This window comes from Talpa occidentalis, unplaced genomic scaffold (genome assembly GCF_014898055.3).
Source record: "Talpa occidentalis isolate TD23 unplaced genomic scaffold, MPIMG_talOcc4v2.1 talOcc4.9, whole genome shotgun sequence".
Taxonomy (NCBI): domain Eukaryota; kingdom Metazoa; phylum Chordata; class Mammalia; order Eulipotyphla; family Talpidae; genus Talpa; species Talpa occidentalis.
This window is the reverse complement of record NW_023605305.1, coordinates 78,338,754-78,355,144: the sequence shown is the minus strand read 5'-3', so window position 1 is coordinate 78,355,144 and position 16,391 is coordinate 78,338,754. Positions and strand designations below refer to the sequence as shown.

General features: G+C 51.7%; 1 protein-coding gene across 1 annotated transcript in view; it reads left to right on the top strand.

The window, feature by feature from the left end:
- The window catches only part of INTS3 (integrator complex subunit 3), a 37,807-nt gene extending 21,630 nt beyond the window's left edge, over positions 1-16,177 (top strand). The window contains exons 9-30 of the mRNA XM_037501422.2: positions 434-531; positions 1,914-2,105; positions 3,054-3,141; positions 3,633-3,712; positions 4,124-4,215; positions 4,554-4,660; positions 5,331-5,450; positions 5,811-5,940; positions 6,380-6,434; positions 6,617-6,720; positions 7,225-7,269; positions 7,478-7,597; positions 9,230-9,383; positions 10,369-10,437; positions 11,271-11,346; positions 11,771-11,884; positions 12,235-12,283; positions 13,307-13,474; positions 13,751-13,851; positions 14,055-14,127; positions 14,336-14,492; positions 14,596-16,177. Coding sequence (XP_037357319.1) covers positions 434-531; positions 1,914-2,105; positions 3,054-3,141; positions 3,633-3,712; positions 4,124-4,215; positions 4,554-4,660; positions 5,331-5,450; positions 5,811-5,940; positions 6,380-6,434; positions 6,617-6,720; positions 7,225-7,269; positions 7,478-7,597; positions 9,230-9,383; positions 10,369-10,437; positions 11,271-11,346; positions 11,771-11,884; positions 12,235-12,283; positions 13,307-13,474; positions 13,751-13,851; positions 14,055-14,127; positions 14,336-14,492; positions 14,596-14,673 — 2,270 coding nt within the window. The 3' untranslated portion in view covers positions 14,674-16,177. The remainder of the gene's footprint in view (positions 1-433; positions 532-1,913; positions 2,106-3,053; positions 3,142-3,632; positions 3,713-4,123; positions 4,216-4,553; positions 4,661-5,330; positions 5,451-5,810; positions 5,941-6,379; positions 6,435-6,616; positions 6,721-7,224; positions 7,270-7,477; positions 7,598-9,229; positions 9,384-10,368; positions 10,438-11,270; positions 11,347-11,770; positions 11,885-12,234; positions 12,284-13,306; positions 13,475-13,750; positions 13,852-14,054; positions 14,128-14,335; positions 14,493-14,595) is intronic.
- Positions 16,178-16,391: the final 214 nt, after the last annotated feature.

The following is a 16,391-nucleotide window of genomic DNA, read 5'->3' as shown; positions in this document are numbered from 1 at the left end:
CAGCTAGTAAGTGTCAGAGGCAGGATTTGGATCCAGGTCTGTCTCCAGAGCTCGTGCTTATGCCACACCACCACACTGATCCCAGGACCCAGTGAGGGGACATCAGGAGCAGAAAGAGAGGCTAGGGTTTCCCATATTTCCCCCCTAACTTTCCCACTTGTTCCCAACTGGAATAATGTGAGAGGGCTCTGGAAGGCCAGCAGAAGAGAATTAATATATCTGGGTCCTGGGGGTGGGTTGGTTGGAGCAGAACATATAGATGCTGGTCGGAACCCTCAGTTGTACCTATTTTTGACCTCTCTTGGTCTTGTCTTAGAATTTCCCCATGAGTAAGACCATGGCCATCAGTATCTGACCCAGGTTCCCCACCTGCTTTCCCTTCCTTTTGATCCTCAGATTTCTCTCTTCTCTTCCCTTCCCACACTTGGTTCAGGTATCCTGCAACTTCTTCAGTCAAGAACGTCCCGAAAATTTCTAGCATGTCGGCTAACCCCAGACATGGAGACTAAGCTCCTTTTCATGACGTCCCGGGTAAGCTAAGCTGTTAGAGCAGGAAGAGCTGTTGTGGACACTAGCTGGGCTTCTTCCTTCAGCCTGCGGCTGCTACCATTGAGTGCTGACCATTAGTGTCGTGGTCAGGCCATCTACCTGACATTAGGCAGAGGGCTAAGAATTTGGGGTGCATCTCAGTCTATCTAAAGCAGTTATTAAACCAATAACTGTGTACAAATAAAGTCATTTACAGGCGTGAAATGTGCTATGAAAGGATAGCAGATTGGAACAGGAACAGCCTTCCAGGCTCGTTTAATTTAAAACCAAGTCAGGAAGTTCTGCTTGGCTGAAGTCCTTACCGTAAAACAAAGAACGTGTAAGCGTGCGTGTGCGTGTGCATATAGATAGGCTAAAGTGAGGATGTTCATCTGAGAAATGCCCTTTGGTTTCCAAACATGATCGAGTTATGGCAGAATTGTTAATGGAGCATGTAAAAAAATGAATCTCCCTGGATCTCAGTCTTCCAGAGAATCTGATTGAGGGATCTGTATGTTTAACCCACGCCAGGCAACAGCTCCTCTGCAGTCAGTCTGGTGTTAGGGAGTTACTGCTCTAGCCAACTTTCCCTTTCCCTAATCATCCAAGAGAAATGTCAGATGTGTCCCTTCCCATGTGGTAGCCACAAGGCTAGTGGCTATTTCAATTAAATAAAACTAAAACTCAGTACCTTGGTCACTAAGGCAACATTTTAAGTGCTCGATTGCCACCATCGTTGCAGAATGTTCCATACATGTATCTTGTTGTTTATTTTTATTTTTAACCTTTCTGTTCTCTCTGCTTTCTATTTTGGTTTAATTGGGGGGGAAAGGAGAAGAAAAACAGGTCTTTCCCCTTACTTGGTCTTGATATCTGTAACCACTTACTCTGTTTTGGGTAAGGACTTGCTGAAGGAAGATTTGTTGAGTCTGGGCCTGTTCGTTTATTCAGCATGAGGAAGCTTTCAGTTGTTGCTGAGCCGTGAACAGGCTCAGCTCTTGTTCTCAAAGAAGTTCCATGCTGTCCACCAGCGACTCAACGAAATAAGATTATGTTTCGGACTGGGGGAATCAGCGATCAGTAATGAATAAGGGGCCAAAATTGAATTGCGATGGCAGTTGAGGGGTAAGTGTGACATCAGGTCCGTGGCAAGAATGAATGCACACTGGTATTCTAGGTAAGCTGGGAAGACCTTGTTCAGCATCTTTTAAAATCCAGGGAGATTTAAATCAGGAAATCCTCCCAAAGGAGGAGAGGCATGAGAGAATGAATGAATGAATGAATGGACGTCTAGATCCAGCCTAGAGTTGAATGGTGCTCATTATCTTCTGCCCAGAGACCCCACGCTCTCTTCTAAGTCTCTCTTTTCAATGTCCCCTTCCCAGGTACGGTTTGGCCAACAAAAGCGATATCAGGATTGGTTCCAGCGCCAGTACCTGTCAACTCCAGACAGTCAGTCTCTGCGCTGTGACCTCATTCGCTACATCTGTGGGGTTGTCCACCCTTCTAATGAGGTTCTGAGTTCAGATATCTTACCCCGATGGGCCATCATTGGCTGGCTCCTGACAACGTGCACGGTAAGGAATGGGCCATGGGATAGAGGCTGTGACTGGTGAAGGGTACATCATCTCTGTGTTCCCCATATTTCCAACCTGATTTTCTAGGCTACCTGATTCCTAAGAACATCCTTTCACCCTCTTCCTCCTAAATGTCTCAATCTTTATGTCTAGAAATGTACTTATGCTCATTATTTCCCATCTCGGTTTGAAGTTAAGCAGGTTCATCTGTGTCTTTACTGCATCCCTGAATATCCCTGAATCCCTGAAGCCCAGCATCCTTGAATTTCCTTTTAGCTTCCAGAAGCCACATATCATTACTCAGCTGAATTGTTCCTTTTTCAAATTCAATTGTTGTGTTCCTGAGACCCACACTTTTAAGCCTTTTGGCATTAGCTTTGGACCCTTCCTTTCCCCAAATGTCATGAATCCACAGTGAAGCTGTTTCCTTTCCAGCATTTTCCTCCTTATGTCCTGGGTGGCAGATACTCCATTCTCTGGCATCTAGCTGCCCTTTCACTTCTTCTGACAGGGTTCCCTCCCCCATCTGATTGAGTCCTTGGAATGTGCTGATTTAGATGTAATAACAGGCTGTTCTTAGGGGTCTGTCCTTTAGAAATGTGCCTTAGAGCCTAGCAAGGGCAACCCAGGGGCTAGTCCAGGTGCAGTCTGGGCTCAGGCATGGTCAGGGGACTCCCAGGCCTGTAGGCTTGGGATCAGGGGCATTTTGTACTGTATGTGAGAAGCCAAGCCCATCCCTAGTTCCTTGGCTGGGAAGACCTCAGGGTGGACTCCAATACAGCACAGATTCAGCTGGCCCCGAGCTCTGTGGGTTTCCCCCATGTCTCACTAGGACCTGAATTTCATAGATGAAACAGTCACTTGGGTCCTAGAATCTGCCTTGGACATCTGAATCTCAGAGGGAGCCAGTTGATGAAACTAACCCACTTTTTTTTTTCTCTTTTCCAGTCTAATGTTGCCGCCTCAAATGCCAAGCTGGCTTTGTTTTATGACTGGCTGTTCTTCAGCCCAGACAAGGATAGCATTATGAACATAGGTATGTGACCCAGACCAGGCAGCGCCACTCTCCATCCCCCAAGCCCCACCGCCTTGTCTCCAGTGATAGCAGTCATAAATCTCAAGGCAGCTGGGAGTGGAGGCAGCTTATCTGGGAGCAGTTCCGTTGTGCCTCATCAGCGCTCCCTTGACCTAGAAGGAAAATTGCTTTGATGAGGCCAAGCGATGGCTCCACCCCCTTGCCCCGAGGCCTTATGCTGGGCTTTGGGTGGGGAGGGCCTAGCAGAGCAAAAGGCTGTACTGAGTCCTGCTTTTCCTCTCCTTCAAGCTGAATGCTTAAAGGACAAAAAGGAGACTAGAGCTACCAGCTGTTCTGGGGGGGTGTCTGCTCATTGGGAATTGGGGTATGGGGTAGACATAGACACAGCTCATTCCACAGCCATTCATATATATTGATACCCCATTTGGTGGAGTTGAGGACAAATGGTCTGATGTGGGGGGGGGGGGACCCTTTAATTCCACATTCTCCAGAACCAGCCATCCTGGTTATGCACCACTCCATGAAGCCTCACCCAGCCATCACTGCCACACTCCTGGACTTCATGTGCCGTGTAAGTACCACAGCGTGCTGCTCTCATGCCTGGCCAAACAGAGCTCACTGTACATCCCCTCTGACCTGATCTCCCAGTGCCCCTCAGGGGCAGACACAGAGGTGGTCCTGCATCCCATGCCCCAAGTTAGTGAACATTTATTTCCCTTCCATAGTCCTGCTGCCTTCAGTTGCATCTTTCCATGTGCCTTGGGCTCGCTTAGCCCCAAGGATGATGACTCAAGTTGGATCCATCTCCTTGAGCCAGGCCCAATAAGAATTTCCCATTTTAGCAGCCTGAAATGGCCAGGAACAACCTAGTCCTTTCTGCAGCCATACTCCCCAATCTCCCCGGAATAAAACCTAAGCAGTTCGGCAGAACACTGAAAGGAAGGTTTTGTGCTCATTCTCTCCTCCCATTCTTCCCCTCCAGATTATTCCCAACTTCTATCCACCATTGGAGGGCCATGTGCGACAGGGCGTCTTCTCTTCCCTCAATCACATTGTGGAGAAACGAGTCTTGGCGTAAGGACTTGATGTGTTGGAGTGGGGGAAGGGTTCTCATCTCTCACTACGTCAGGCACATCCCAGTGTGGCGTGCTGCTGCTTGACCCTTTCCCTCTCAAGGTATAAAAAGTGCTGGCTCCCCTTAGACTGCCTGGCCCATGTCCTCATGACTCTTATAGGAATTTCTGTCCTGCCATCATTTTACAAGGGGCTTCAGGGGCCTCCCCTGTTCCCTCATGACTCCAAGACTCCGAGTGTGGGCCAGTTATCCTGGCTGGCTTAGCCCTATCTCTGACTCTGTGTGGAGTTAGAAGGGAGAAGCTTTGATGTTGACCTTCTTTCATGTTCCCCTACAGGCATCTGGCTCCACTGTTTGACAACCCTAAATTGGATAAGGAACTGCGGGCAATGCTGAGGGAGAAGTTTCCTGAGTTCTGCAGTTCGCCATCCCCACCTGTGGAAGGTACAGAATCTTCCCATTCCAGCATCTGTTTCACCTTTTTATGTCATCTTCCTTGGTTCTCCCTCTCCATCTAATCTTATCTTATTTTCACTGATCTCGTTTGTTCTCATAACTCTTATTTTTTCTCTTACTAGCCTCTCCTCAGTAGGTAAAAGGCTTTCATGGAACATGTGTTTATCTCACTTGAACTTTGCCAGTCTTTTCTCTTCTAAGCTTTAGGCCCTGGGCCCTCATGAGAGGTTATCATGTTGGGGTCTAAGATCTTACTCCCAATTTGAGAGAGAGAGAGAGAGAGTCTCTCTCTCTCTCTCTCTCTCTCTCTCTCTCTCTCTCTCTTGCTTTGAGGTAAGGATTTAAGCCAAGGAGAACTTCCCAACTTGGTTTTAAATTAAAAGCCTGGGGGACTGTTCCTGGTCCAGTCTGCCCACTTATCCTGAAATGAACATAAAGGAGTTAATGTCCTGTCCTCTTTTTATTCCTGGAAAAACTCCCGCTCCAGGATCTGAAGTGTTATGAGGACAAGACATTTGGCCTTCCAGGGTCAGTGTTCTATTTAGGTCGTGAAGTCCCTGTTCTCCCGTTGGTCCCCCAGTCTCCCCTTCCCAAAGGCATGAAGTATAGTAGAGGACACAGGGGGTCATTAAATGCCTTGTCTCTCTTTACTCCCAAGTCAAAATTGAGGAGCCAGTTTCCATGGAGATGGACAACCATATGTCAGATAAGGATGAGAGTTGCTATGACAATGCAGAGGCAGCCTTCAGTGACGATGAGGAAGATCTCAACAGCAAAGGTGAGGCAAGCAGCAGAGACAGCTCAGGGTGGTGTCAACCCCAAGAGCACTTGTTGACGGAAGTAGCCTCTCTGGTCTGTCAGTCCCCTTTGCCCCATCAGTTTTGTCAACAGGATTACTGGATGAGACTCTGAGGTGCAGAACCCTGCACGTGACCCTGGAGCAGGAGGGAGAGAGGTGGCCTCTGCCCTGCTTGCTTCTAAGGGCCAGGGCATGTGCACACTGGGCAGTGCGTCAGCCCTCACCCAGTACTGAGTGCACAGTGCGCAGTACCAAGCACAGGCGAGGGTCCATGCTGGGGGCACTGTCTGGTGCTGGTGACTGGGCAAAGTGACTTCTTTCCTAAATGTCTGCTTTCAGGAAAGAAGAGAGAGTTCCGCTTCCACCCTATCAAGGAGACTGTGGTGGAAGAACCGGTTGACATCACCCCTTACCTTGACCAGCTGGATGAGTCCTTAAGGGACAAAGTACTCCAGCTGCAGAAGGGCAGGTGGGTGCAGATCTCTTCTCCACCTTGGAAGGTCCAGCTCTGGACTCACCCCTGGTGCTTAGAGAATTGGCAGAGCGGTGGGACACAATGGGGCATGCGGAGAACCAGTTGAAGCTGCGTGAGAGACATCTGCAATCTAGTTTGGGATTATGGGCTGAGAGGGGGCAAGTCAGTTCCCCAGCACTCCAGATTCTCACTCCCTAGGTTCTGGGTGAAGAGCCTAAGAACTGGAGCAGGAGGGTGGGGATTTCCCTCCTCTTTAGGCTTCTGCCCAGAGAGCAGCAGATTCTGTCCTAAAGTCTCCCAGAGCCAGCTGGATTCACAGAGCTCCATTGTTTTGTCTGCACGAGAGAGTGTTTGTGCACACTGTTCTGGGTGTATGTCCTGCCCTCTGCTATCATTCATGTCCCTGAAATTTCCTCTCACTTGTGTACTGCAGCGATACAGAGGCCCAGTGTGAGGTCATGCAGGAAATCGTGGACCAGGTCCTAGAGGTGAGGAGGAACCCACCCCGTTAGGGAGGAAGTGGCCTAGCCGGCCCAGCTTAGAGAGCTGCCCTCTCCCCACCATGGGTGCATCTGGGGATGGAAGCAGATGAGTTCAGAGATGACTGGGGAGTGGGAGCAATTAGGCTGGGTCTGAAGGGTGACACGCCCTTCCTTGTCTCACCACCCAGGAAGACTTTGACTCGGAGCAGCTGTCTGTCCTTGCTTCCTGCCTACAGGAGCTCTTTAAAGCCCACTTCCGAGGGGAGGTGCTGCCAGAGGAGATCACCGAGGAGTAAGGCTCATCTTTCCTGACAGCCCCCCACCCACCCCAGGTTCAGGGAGCCAAAAGTATGTTCTTACAGCCTGAGTCTAAGAAACACCTTGCCATGGACTTGAGAAAAATAATGTTCACTTGTTTTTATTCTCACATTTACTGATTCATTTAAACAAGGATTTATTTTTGCCTACTGAAGGCCAAGCACATGGGGGCAGTGGACTTGCTCTCCTCCCTAGGTCCCCGCCTGGTTGCTGTGCCCAGTAGCCCCAGTATTTGCTGCTTCAAATGGGATTGACTCTTGTGTGGACCCTCTTGAAGGGCAGGAATCTTCATGAATGGCATTAACAGCCCAGATTGTGGCTGTTAATATAGGAATGTTTTCTCTGGGACAGTAGGAAGTTTGACTTGGTTAGGAAAAGAGCAGCCTGGCATCTCACCTCAAGCCCATCCTCCATAGTATCTGCCTGTCTACCCTCCCTCCCTTCATGTGGACTCTCATATATCACCCTCCTCTTGTAGGTCCCTGGAGGAGTCTGTGGGGAAGCCTCTCTACCTGATATTTAGGTAAGTGTGGAGCTGCCATCCACCCTTCTCTCAGCACACATTCACTTCTGTCCTGGGGAAATGGGACTCCCTCTGCAAGAAGAGAGCTGCAAGAAGGAGAGCTCCCTCTGCAAGAAGGAGAGCTCTGCAGCAAGGCCACCCCAGAGGTGCCACCCGGTTGTCCACCCTAGGTGAGCTCTGTGCCTTTCCTCCTACCTTTCGCCTCCAGGAATCTCTGCCAGATGCAGGAAGACAATAGCAGCTTCTCTCTACTCCTGGACCTCCTCTCTGAGCTATATCAGAAGCAGCCCAAGATTGGCTACCACCTCCTCTACTACCTAAGGGCCAGGTAAGTATGGTCCCCACATGTAAGTGGGTGTCAGGAAGCATCCCGGAGAGTCTCTCTCCTACCACCCACTCAGTCCGTATCTGTGGGGGATCCTGTCATCACCGGAGTTGTTTTTTGGTTTTGTTTTTTTTATTTTTTAATTTTTTTGAAGATTTATTTATTTACTTATGCAAGAACCAGGGTACAGGCCAGATGCGCGGGAGGGCGAGAGGATTCACCAGAGACATAGTAGGGAACAGAACAGGCAGACTGACGAAACACACTGCTGAGGGGAGTAGTGGGCGAGACAGGCGAGGTCTGCTATGCCATGTGGGTAGCCCCCTGGCTGGGGACTGAACTGGTGCTGTAGTGGCTGCGGATAGCTTCATATTGCTGAGACTTAACTCCTTGCACAACCAGGGAGGCCCTGTTTTTTTTTTTTAAGTAACAGCTTTATTATGATATAATTTACATACCATTAGATACACCCTTTTAAAGTGTTCAGTTTAGGGCCTCCCCTGGTGGCGTAGCGGTTGAGCACTGGGCTGCGAAGCTGCCCACAGCCTGTGCAGCACAGGTTTGATCCCCGGCTACCAGCAAGGGTCCCACATGGCGCACAGACCTCTCCTGCCGCCCGCTGCTCCCCTCAGCAGTGTACTTCGTCATTCTGCCTGTCCTGTTCCCCGCTCTGGCTCTGATGGATTCTCTCACCCTCCCGCGCTTCTGACTGTACCCAGTGCTTGTATAAATAAATCCTTTAAAATAAATAAATAAATAAATAAAGTGTTCAGAGGTTTTTGCTCTGTATACAAAGTTGTGCAACTATCATTAATTTGAAATATTTTGAGCCCTCCAGCACTTTTTATGTCCAGCTCTTGGATTCTAGCCATCCTACAGGGTGTGAAGTGGTGTCTTACTGTAGCTTTCATTTGCATTTCCCTGATGACTCAGGATGTTGAGCATCCTTTTACGTACTTATTTGCATATTTTCTTTGGTATTTTCTTTGGAGAAGCGTCTGTTCAAATCCTCTTCTAATTTTTAACCAAATTGTTTATCATTTTGTTGATTTTTAGGGGTTCTTTATATATTCTGAACATAAATCCCTTATTAAATATGTTGTTTTCAAATATTTTTTCCCATTCCGTGGGCTGTCCTTTTTTTGGCATCCTTTGAAACATAAAACTTTTCAGCTTTGCTGAAGTTTGATTTATTTTTTCTTCATCACTGGTGTTTGTGGTGTCATGAAGATTTACTCCTTTGTGTTCTTCTAACAGTAGTATAGTTTTACTTCTCCATTTAGCCCTTTAACCCATTTTGAATTACGTTTTATATGTGGTGTAGTGTGGGAGGTTCCCTGAATTATTGCCCTGATTGCTCAGAGCCCAGAGGGTCTGACCTGAGCCTCCTTCTGTTTTTGACTCACCAACTAGTGGCTTCACTGATGGTGTTCACAGCCCTGGCTGGCACTCTGGGAAGGGATTCAGAGAAAGAGCAGTGTCTCCTGGTTCCAGGGCATGTCGGGCAGCAAAGGAATTCTAGAGCAGGACCCCCTAGTACCCCTTAGGTACTAACTAACCCCCTAGTGCCCTGCCCGAGGCGGGTACTGGGTGCTGGGGGTCAGGCTGCTGGCTTAGGCCCAACTGGTCTTGCAGCAAAGCCGCCGCAGGGAAGATGAACCTGTACGAGTCCTTTGCCCAGGCCACCCAGCTGGGCGATCTGCACACCTGCCTGATGATGGACATGAAGGCCTGTCAGGAGGACGACGTGCGGCTGCTGTGTCACCTCACACCCTCCATCTACACAGAGGTCGGTGCCTCCGCTGTAGCTGTGAAGTGGGGTGGCCAAGGAGGGGGCTTCTCATCGCACACAGCCCTGACCCTCCTGTACACCTCTCGCCTCAGTAGGCCACTTCCCACACCACAGCTGTCCCCTCCTTCCACCTTCTTTTTTAAAGGTTGAACAATGTCTGAACCCCAGGAAGTCCTCTTTGATGTGGTGTGACTTGGGGTCTAGGTTTAAATACTTGGCTTCTCGGCTTTTGTCCCATCCTCTGTACCCAGCACAGGACCCCCCGCCCCCCAGCAGGCCATTTTCATGTGCCCCAGCCTTCTGTCTTCTGACAGCTCAGCCTCAGATTCTTTTTAATGACTCCCAGAGACCGGGGCCTCTGCAATGGAAACTCGACTTTCATTTCCCTGGTTCACTTAGAGTCTTCTCTAGGAACTGGAATATAGGAGGAAGTATCGGTTCCTCCTCCTTTTGGTGGAAGTTCCCAGGAACAGGGAAACCAGGGCACGGGTGTGGGCATGACAGCTCACGACTGGAGCGGGGAGGGGAGCAGGTGCCTGGCAGATGGCAGGCAGTTCCCTCCCTGGTGGATTGGCCTCTCTAGGGGGATCTTGCCTTCCTCTACCCACCCCACCGTCAGGTAACTCTCACGCACTGTACACCTGTTCTGTGGCCAAGGCTCAGTATGGATTGGATTTCTTTGCTGCCAAGGGTGTGGGTGCTTATTCTGCACCCACTCCACATCATGTCCAGTCCCTGTTGGCTGTAGCTTTGTGTCTGAATAACTCCCTACTCATTCTTTACACTCCTCAAGGTGTGCATATACAAATAACAAAACTTGGGTTCTTCAAGGATTAGATGCCTGGTTTTCTAGCATTCGGTCTTTGTTTAAAAATCTATGCTAGGACTCCATGTCTGGCTAACCCAGCCTTCCCCTGAGCACGTCGTAGATTATGAGGTGAGAGCCATGGACTCCTGCCCTTATTTCCCTTTTTCTTTTCAGTTTCCAGATGAGACCTTGCGGAGCGGGGAACTGCTGAACATGATTGTGGCTGTTATTGACTCTGCGCAGGTGAACAGAGAGCTTGGGCCCTGGAGAGGCCTGGGAGGCAGGACTGGGAATCAGCCTCCACTTCATGCCCAGGCAGCAGTGTGTGCACTTGAGGCTGTGGAAGGAGGGTGGAGCCCAAGGGAGGTGGGGTGGGACAGACCAGGCCACCTGGAGTTCCCCTGATTCTCCATGTTCTTTGGGCAGTCTTTCCCACTGGGAAAGCCCAGGGGGCTGTTTTTGTGGGGTTTTTTTTTAAACTCAGCTGGCCTTCCCTCTTGACTCGGAATGAAGATGGTCAAACCATTTCTGTTTGACCTTCCCACCACACATTGGTCTCCATGACTCTGTAGCTTTGCTGTGTCTATTCTCAGGCCTGAACTGGGGTCCCATTTTTGCCCTTGCATTCCATGCTGTTGCCCTGTCCATAGAGGAGAGAGGGTCCTTCTCTCTTTGCCTCCTCCTGTCCACATCTCTAACTCAGAGCCCGGCCTCCTCAGCCCTTCCCTCCACCTCAGGCACAAAAGGGACCGGTCAGAGACCCAGCCTATGGCTGGGACAGCAGCTGCCCCCTCTCCCTCTGCCATCTGAGTATGAGGGCAGGTTTTCCATGAGTATTTTTGTTCCAGATAGGCCTGTGGCTCCCTCTCAGAAGTGTTGCTCCTTTACTAGCCCCCTGTATCCTTCAGAGACCCCAGCATTCCCGTGTGCCCTTTCCTCCCCATCTCTGTAAACTGAACTTTCACGTCCTGTGATATTTGCCCACATGAGCCTCCTGCTTCTCTTTCCATTCTAGCTTCCTGGCCTCTGTTAGAACTAATGGGTTCTGCCTTCCTCCTCCTCCTCCTCCTCCTTAGCTCCAGGAGCTGGTCTGCCATGTGATGATGGGGAACCTGGTCATGTTTCGAAAAGATTCTGTCCTCAACATCCTCAGTAAGTGAGCGAATGGGGCGGCAGGTAGGGTTGGGGGTCTCCCACCCCATGTATTTTCTAGTAACAGGAAAGCTACTTCTGGAACTAAGAAGGGTTTAGAAAGTCAGTCCACCCCGCTGTTTGGTCGTGGGCAGTGTCTCTCTGGGTCTGCCTCTTGCTTTGCTTTGTAAAGCGGAAAGATTTGCACTTGCCTCTCCAGCCTCAGGGCCGACAGGAATAGAGAAGCTGTGTAAAGACTGGAAATAAGCTTTGTTTGAAGGAAGTGACTGTGGTCTTAGGATCACTTTCCCCACCTGAATAGCTGTCTGTGTGTGTGTGTGTGTGTGTGTGTGTGAGAGAGAGAGAGAGAGAGAGAGAGTGAGAGAGAGAGAGAGACAGAGAGACAGAGAGACAGAGAGAGAATATGTTCTTTTCTCTTTTGCAGTCCAGAGCCTGGATTGGGAAACCTTTGAACAGTACTGTGCCTGGCAGCTCTTCCTGGCCCACAACATCCCCCTGGAGACCATAATCCCCATCCTGCAGCACCTCAAATACAAGGGTGAGGGGGGTGGTAGGTTGGGAGTGTGAGGAGAGGACAATCCCATTCTGGCTGAGGTCTCTAGGCTTCTAGGGTGAGCCTGGACTCATCACTCCAGTCCCCACCCAGGTGCCCAGGATTAGGTTCCCTGTCAGTCACCTCTGGTCTTTAGATGAATATTACAGGCCCACTGTGCGCCAAGCTATAGTCTCAGGGTTTCATAGGAATGAGATAGGAGATTGTTCTTCCTGGCTCCTGGTCCAAGATTGTCCTTGCTCCTTCCTGAGTCTCTTGGTTGGGGGATGGGAGAGGTGCCAGGGTTTTTCCTGGAATTATGCATTCCTCTGAACAACTTCTACCCTTTTCCACAGAGCACCCGGAGGCTCTGTCCTGCCTGCTGCTTCAGCTCCGAAGAGAGAAGTGAGTTCCCCCTGCAGCTCTTTAGCTCTCAGTCCTGGCTTAGCAAGAGCTGCTGTGGTATAAAAGCTTCTGTTCTGCCGCTTTGGCCATGTTTTTTCCTAATGTCGACATCTACTCATTTTGCCCTTCCCCCCAAGTGATTTACAAATAAGCAGCTCCCCTGGGATCTAGACTTCCTCTGGCCATTACCCCCTGCCCACCAGGAGCTGCCCTCAGAGGTGGGGACCGGACATCTCTGTTTCCTGCTGCCACAGCAATTCTAGTCCCTGGAGACCGGGCCCTCCCCACACCCCTGAGGCTACCACATGGCCCATCTAAGAGGAGGGTCAGAGGAGAGGGGTCACTCGCCATCCCCCTCACAGGCACTTTCCCAGCAGCCCCAGACAAAAGGGCAGCAGCTGCGCAGCTATGTGTCTTTTCCTTCCCACCTTCTTACCTTCCTTCCCCCTCTTCTCTTGCCTGAGGGTGAGAAATGGTACAGAGCCTTCTAAAGGAAGTGAGGACCATGTGGGGGCTGTGACTTCCCAGTCCCCCGCCCTGTGTCTTCCTTGGCTGGATACACGGTAGCCCAGTGCTCTAGTGGGGCAGGTGGGCAGCGTTCACGTTCCACGTGCTTGTCCTTTTGCCTCCCAGCCGTTTGCTGACTGTTCTCATTGAAGTGAAGGAGATTTGGTGGGTCCCTTTACACACACACACACACACACACACACACACACACCACACTCTCTCTCTCTCTATCTCTCTCTCCCTCCCCCCTTCCCCCATAGATGCATGCACGTGCCTTTGCTATCATAGTAACTGAAGATTCTCACTTCTTGTCTCCTGGCACTGCAGAGAATGAAACCAGGCAGGCATTCCTCGGCTCACAGAGAAGAGGGAGAGGAATATTAGAGTGGGAAGCTAGAGAGACTTGGGTGGGGCAGGGACAGTGTTGGCACAGCTGGGACTAGGAAATAAGTGGGAGAAATTGAGCCACCCCTGAGGCCAGGGTGTGAGCATACTCCCATGTGCCCTCATGCCCAGGCCCAGTGAGGAGATGGTGAAGATGGTGCTGAGCCGGCCCTGCCACCCCGATGACCAGTTCACCACCAGCATCCTGCGGCACTGGTGCATGAAGCACGACGAGCTGCTGGCAGAGCACATCAAGTCCCTGCTCATCAAGAACAACAGCCTCCCTCGAAAGAGACAGAGGTAGGATGGGCCTTGTGGAGACCTTCTGGGCCCAGGGCCACCAGCTACCCACAGGCCAATACCAGGGCCTGCACTGTCCCTGCCTAGTCTGTGGGCGACATCTAGTGGTCTGTGGGTACATGACATGCGGGACCACTGTGGACCCTCCCCCTTTTCCAGTTCTTGGGTCCCCTCTCTTACCCCTTACTCCTCCACTCCTGTCCAGGCTACCCCTGTCCTTAGGAGGGGAGGGCATTTTGCCGCAGTCTCAGACTCTTTCTTGTGACTTCTCTGCAGCCTGAGGAGCTCTAGCAGCAAGCTGGCCCAGCTGACCCTGGAGCAGATCCTGGAGCACTTGGACAACCTGCGTCTCAACCTGACCAACACCAAACAGAACTGTAGGCTCCCACCCTCTGAGTCTGGCCTGTGTGGTACTGGCCCATCCATCCACCACTGGCCCGTGGTGGAGCCCATGGGGGTGGGGCCAGACACCAGGCCAGACCCACTGCAGAAGCCACTGCAGAAACAGCCCTTGGGTTCCAAGGAATAAGGTCCAGACACCTCACTGGTCTCCTTCCCTGTTCTCCGCTTCTCCCTCTAGTTTTCAGCCAGACCCCAATCCTCCAGGCTCTGCAGCACGTCCAGGCAAGCTGTGACGAAGCCCATAAGATGAAGTGAGACTCCTTGTACTTTTGGCCTCGGGAAGTAGCAGGGGAAGACCTAGGGGGGAGGGGCGTGCTGGGGACACAAATTCAGTGACCAACAAGACTGCGGATGTGGAGAAGTGGCGACCTAGGCGTGAGGGCAGAGAAGAGGACGGGTGGGTGACCGTGGGGCAGGGAGGTGCCATCTGAGAGCTCATCGCACTCTCCTGTCCCCAAGGTTCAGCGACCTCTTCTCCCTGGCCGAGGAATATGAGGACTCTTCCACGAAGCCACCCAAGAGCCGTCGAAAAGCAGCTCTGTCCAGCCCCCGGAGTCGAAAGAACGCCACTCAGCCCCCCAATGCCGAGGAAGAGTCCGGCTCCAGCAGTGCCTCGGTCAGCCCCCAGCCAGTGTACAGGAGGAGGAGTGGGGGTGCAGGGGCAGGTGGAGGTGGGCCCGGTAGCTGCGCAAGTGAGCGAGCCCCTCAATCTCTTCTAGGAGGAGGAAGACACAAAACCGAAGCCCACCAAGCGGAAACGGAAGGGATCCTCTGCCGTGGGATCTGACAGTGACTGAGGCCCCATGTTCCCCACCCTATTCCCAGTTGGACTGCCCCCCTCCTTGGTGAATGAAAGGTTGATGGGCTGGGAGATAGAGGAAGCATCCTCTCCCCTTCCCAAAGCCTGTGGGAAGGATGAGCTGCCTTCTCCAGCCAGCCTGAAAAGCTGCCGTGCGGCCAGCCCTCCTCCCTGGCTCTGGGGACTCCAGCCGTCACACTGCTGCTCCTGCCGGCTCCGGCTTCCCGCTGGGGCCGAGGGCTCCATGAGGGCTGCGTAGGGCCCAACCCGGGTGCCAGGACTGCTGGGAGCCCACCGGCCCCGCCACTCCCCCAGCCACCCAAAGAGCTCTTTCCACAGAGAAGGGCAGCTGGCCAGAGATGAGGGTGAAAGTAAAGACAGTGTGCCACCCGCCCCACCCCCTCCAGGCCTTGATTTACTCCAGACATTTTACAGGCGCTCTCCACACACCACCACAAAGTGGGTATTTCATCTGTTGCGTGCGTGGTCCGGCTGCCGCAAGTGTTCAGGAAGGAAACTGCTGTGCCCTGGAGGCTTGTGTTGGCCTGATGTTGGCACCTCAAGCTGGGCTAGAGCCCCGGGGAGTCCAGGTCACATGTGCCACAGAACTGTCAAATGTTTCCATTTCCTTGGTTTTGTTGCGCTTTTTTTGGCAGAGATAATGGAATTTTAAAAGTTGTTTTTAAATGAGAATAAAAGAAGCCACAACCTCTCTTATGCCAGAGTTGCTGCCCCTACTTACCCTATGCATGCCCAGGTAGTCGCAATTGAATTGGCACCCCTCCTCGTGACTTGAACAACTTCCCTTTTCTGCCCCATTTCTTGCCTAGTATAGGAGAGGCTTGGCTGTGCCGTGCCCCTTCATGCCACTGCTGGGGTGCAGGCAGGCGCTGACCTTTCCGAGCAGAAATGATGCCTGTGCCATCTGCTATAGGTTGGGGTCAGTCTTCACCCGTCTCTCCTCTGGAAGCTAGAGGCTTCCAAAAGCTAACATTTGTCTATGCCAAGTCTGCATGCTTAGCAACTACGAGAGGGCCACCTGGCCAGATTGTGGACAGAAATGTGCCTGGTGGGGTGTTCAAACACCAGGAAAAGGAAATTCTTCCTTCCACAGCCTGCCACCTGCCCATCGGTGTCCCAGCAGGAGAGCTCCTTGGCTCTGCTTTTGTTCCCCGCTGTCCAGGGCAACTGGCGGCCTGCTGAGAGGAGACACTTGGGTTGACTGCAGACAGCTCCTATTCAGCCTGCAAATTTGTCTTTGATCAACTCAAGGTCTTCCCCTCCATCAAAGCTGCTGCCCCTCATTTTCAAAGTCTAAACCACCAGAGGCTCTTCTTTTTCCTTCCTTTCTCCTTCCCCAGTTTCCTCTGCCCCAATTAAAACCAGAATGGAAAGCATTTGCTGGCTGGCCAGTTATTGTACCCTTGCCCAAAGGGAGGGGCATCCGCCTTGGCCCCTCCAGAAATGTGGCCTCCACCTTTCCCCTACTTAACGCGGGTCCCCACCCATGCCCTGGGGGTTGCTGCTGCAGCTGGCAACTGGAGAGGACACGGGTCTGAGTCTCCTGCCGGGACTTGCAGCACCGGCACCCTTATAGGCAAGGGGCCAATTCTTCAGTCTTGGGCGAGAGCAGTGGCAGCTTTCCATCACGGTGAAAATGGGACATAGGAGGAAAAGATGGGCTGATCCAGGCGCCCTGGCTCTGGGACTCTAAAG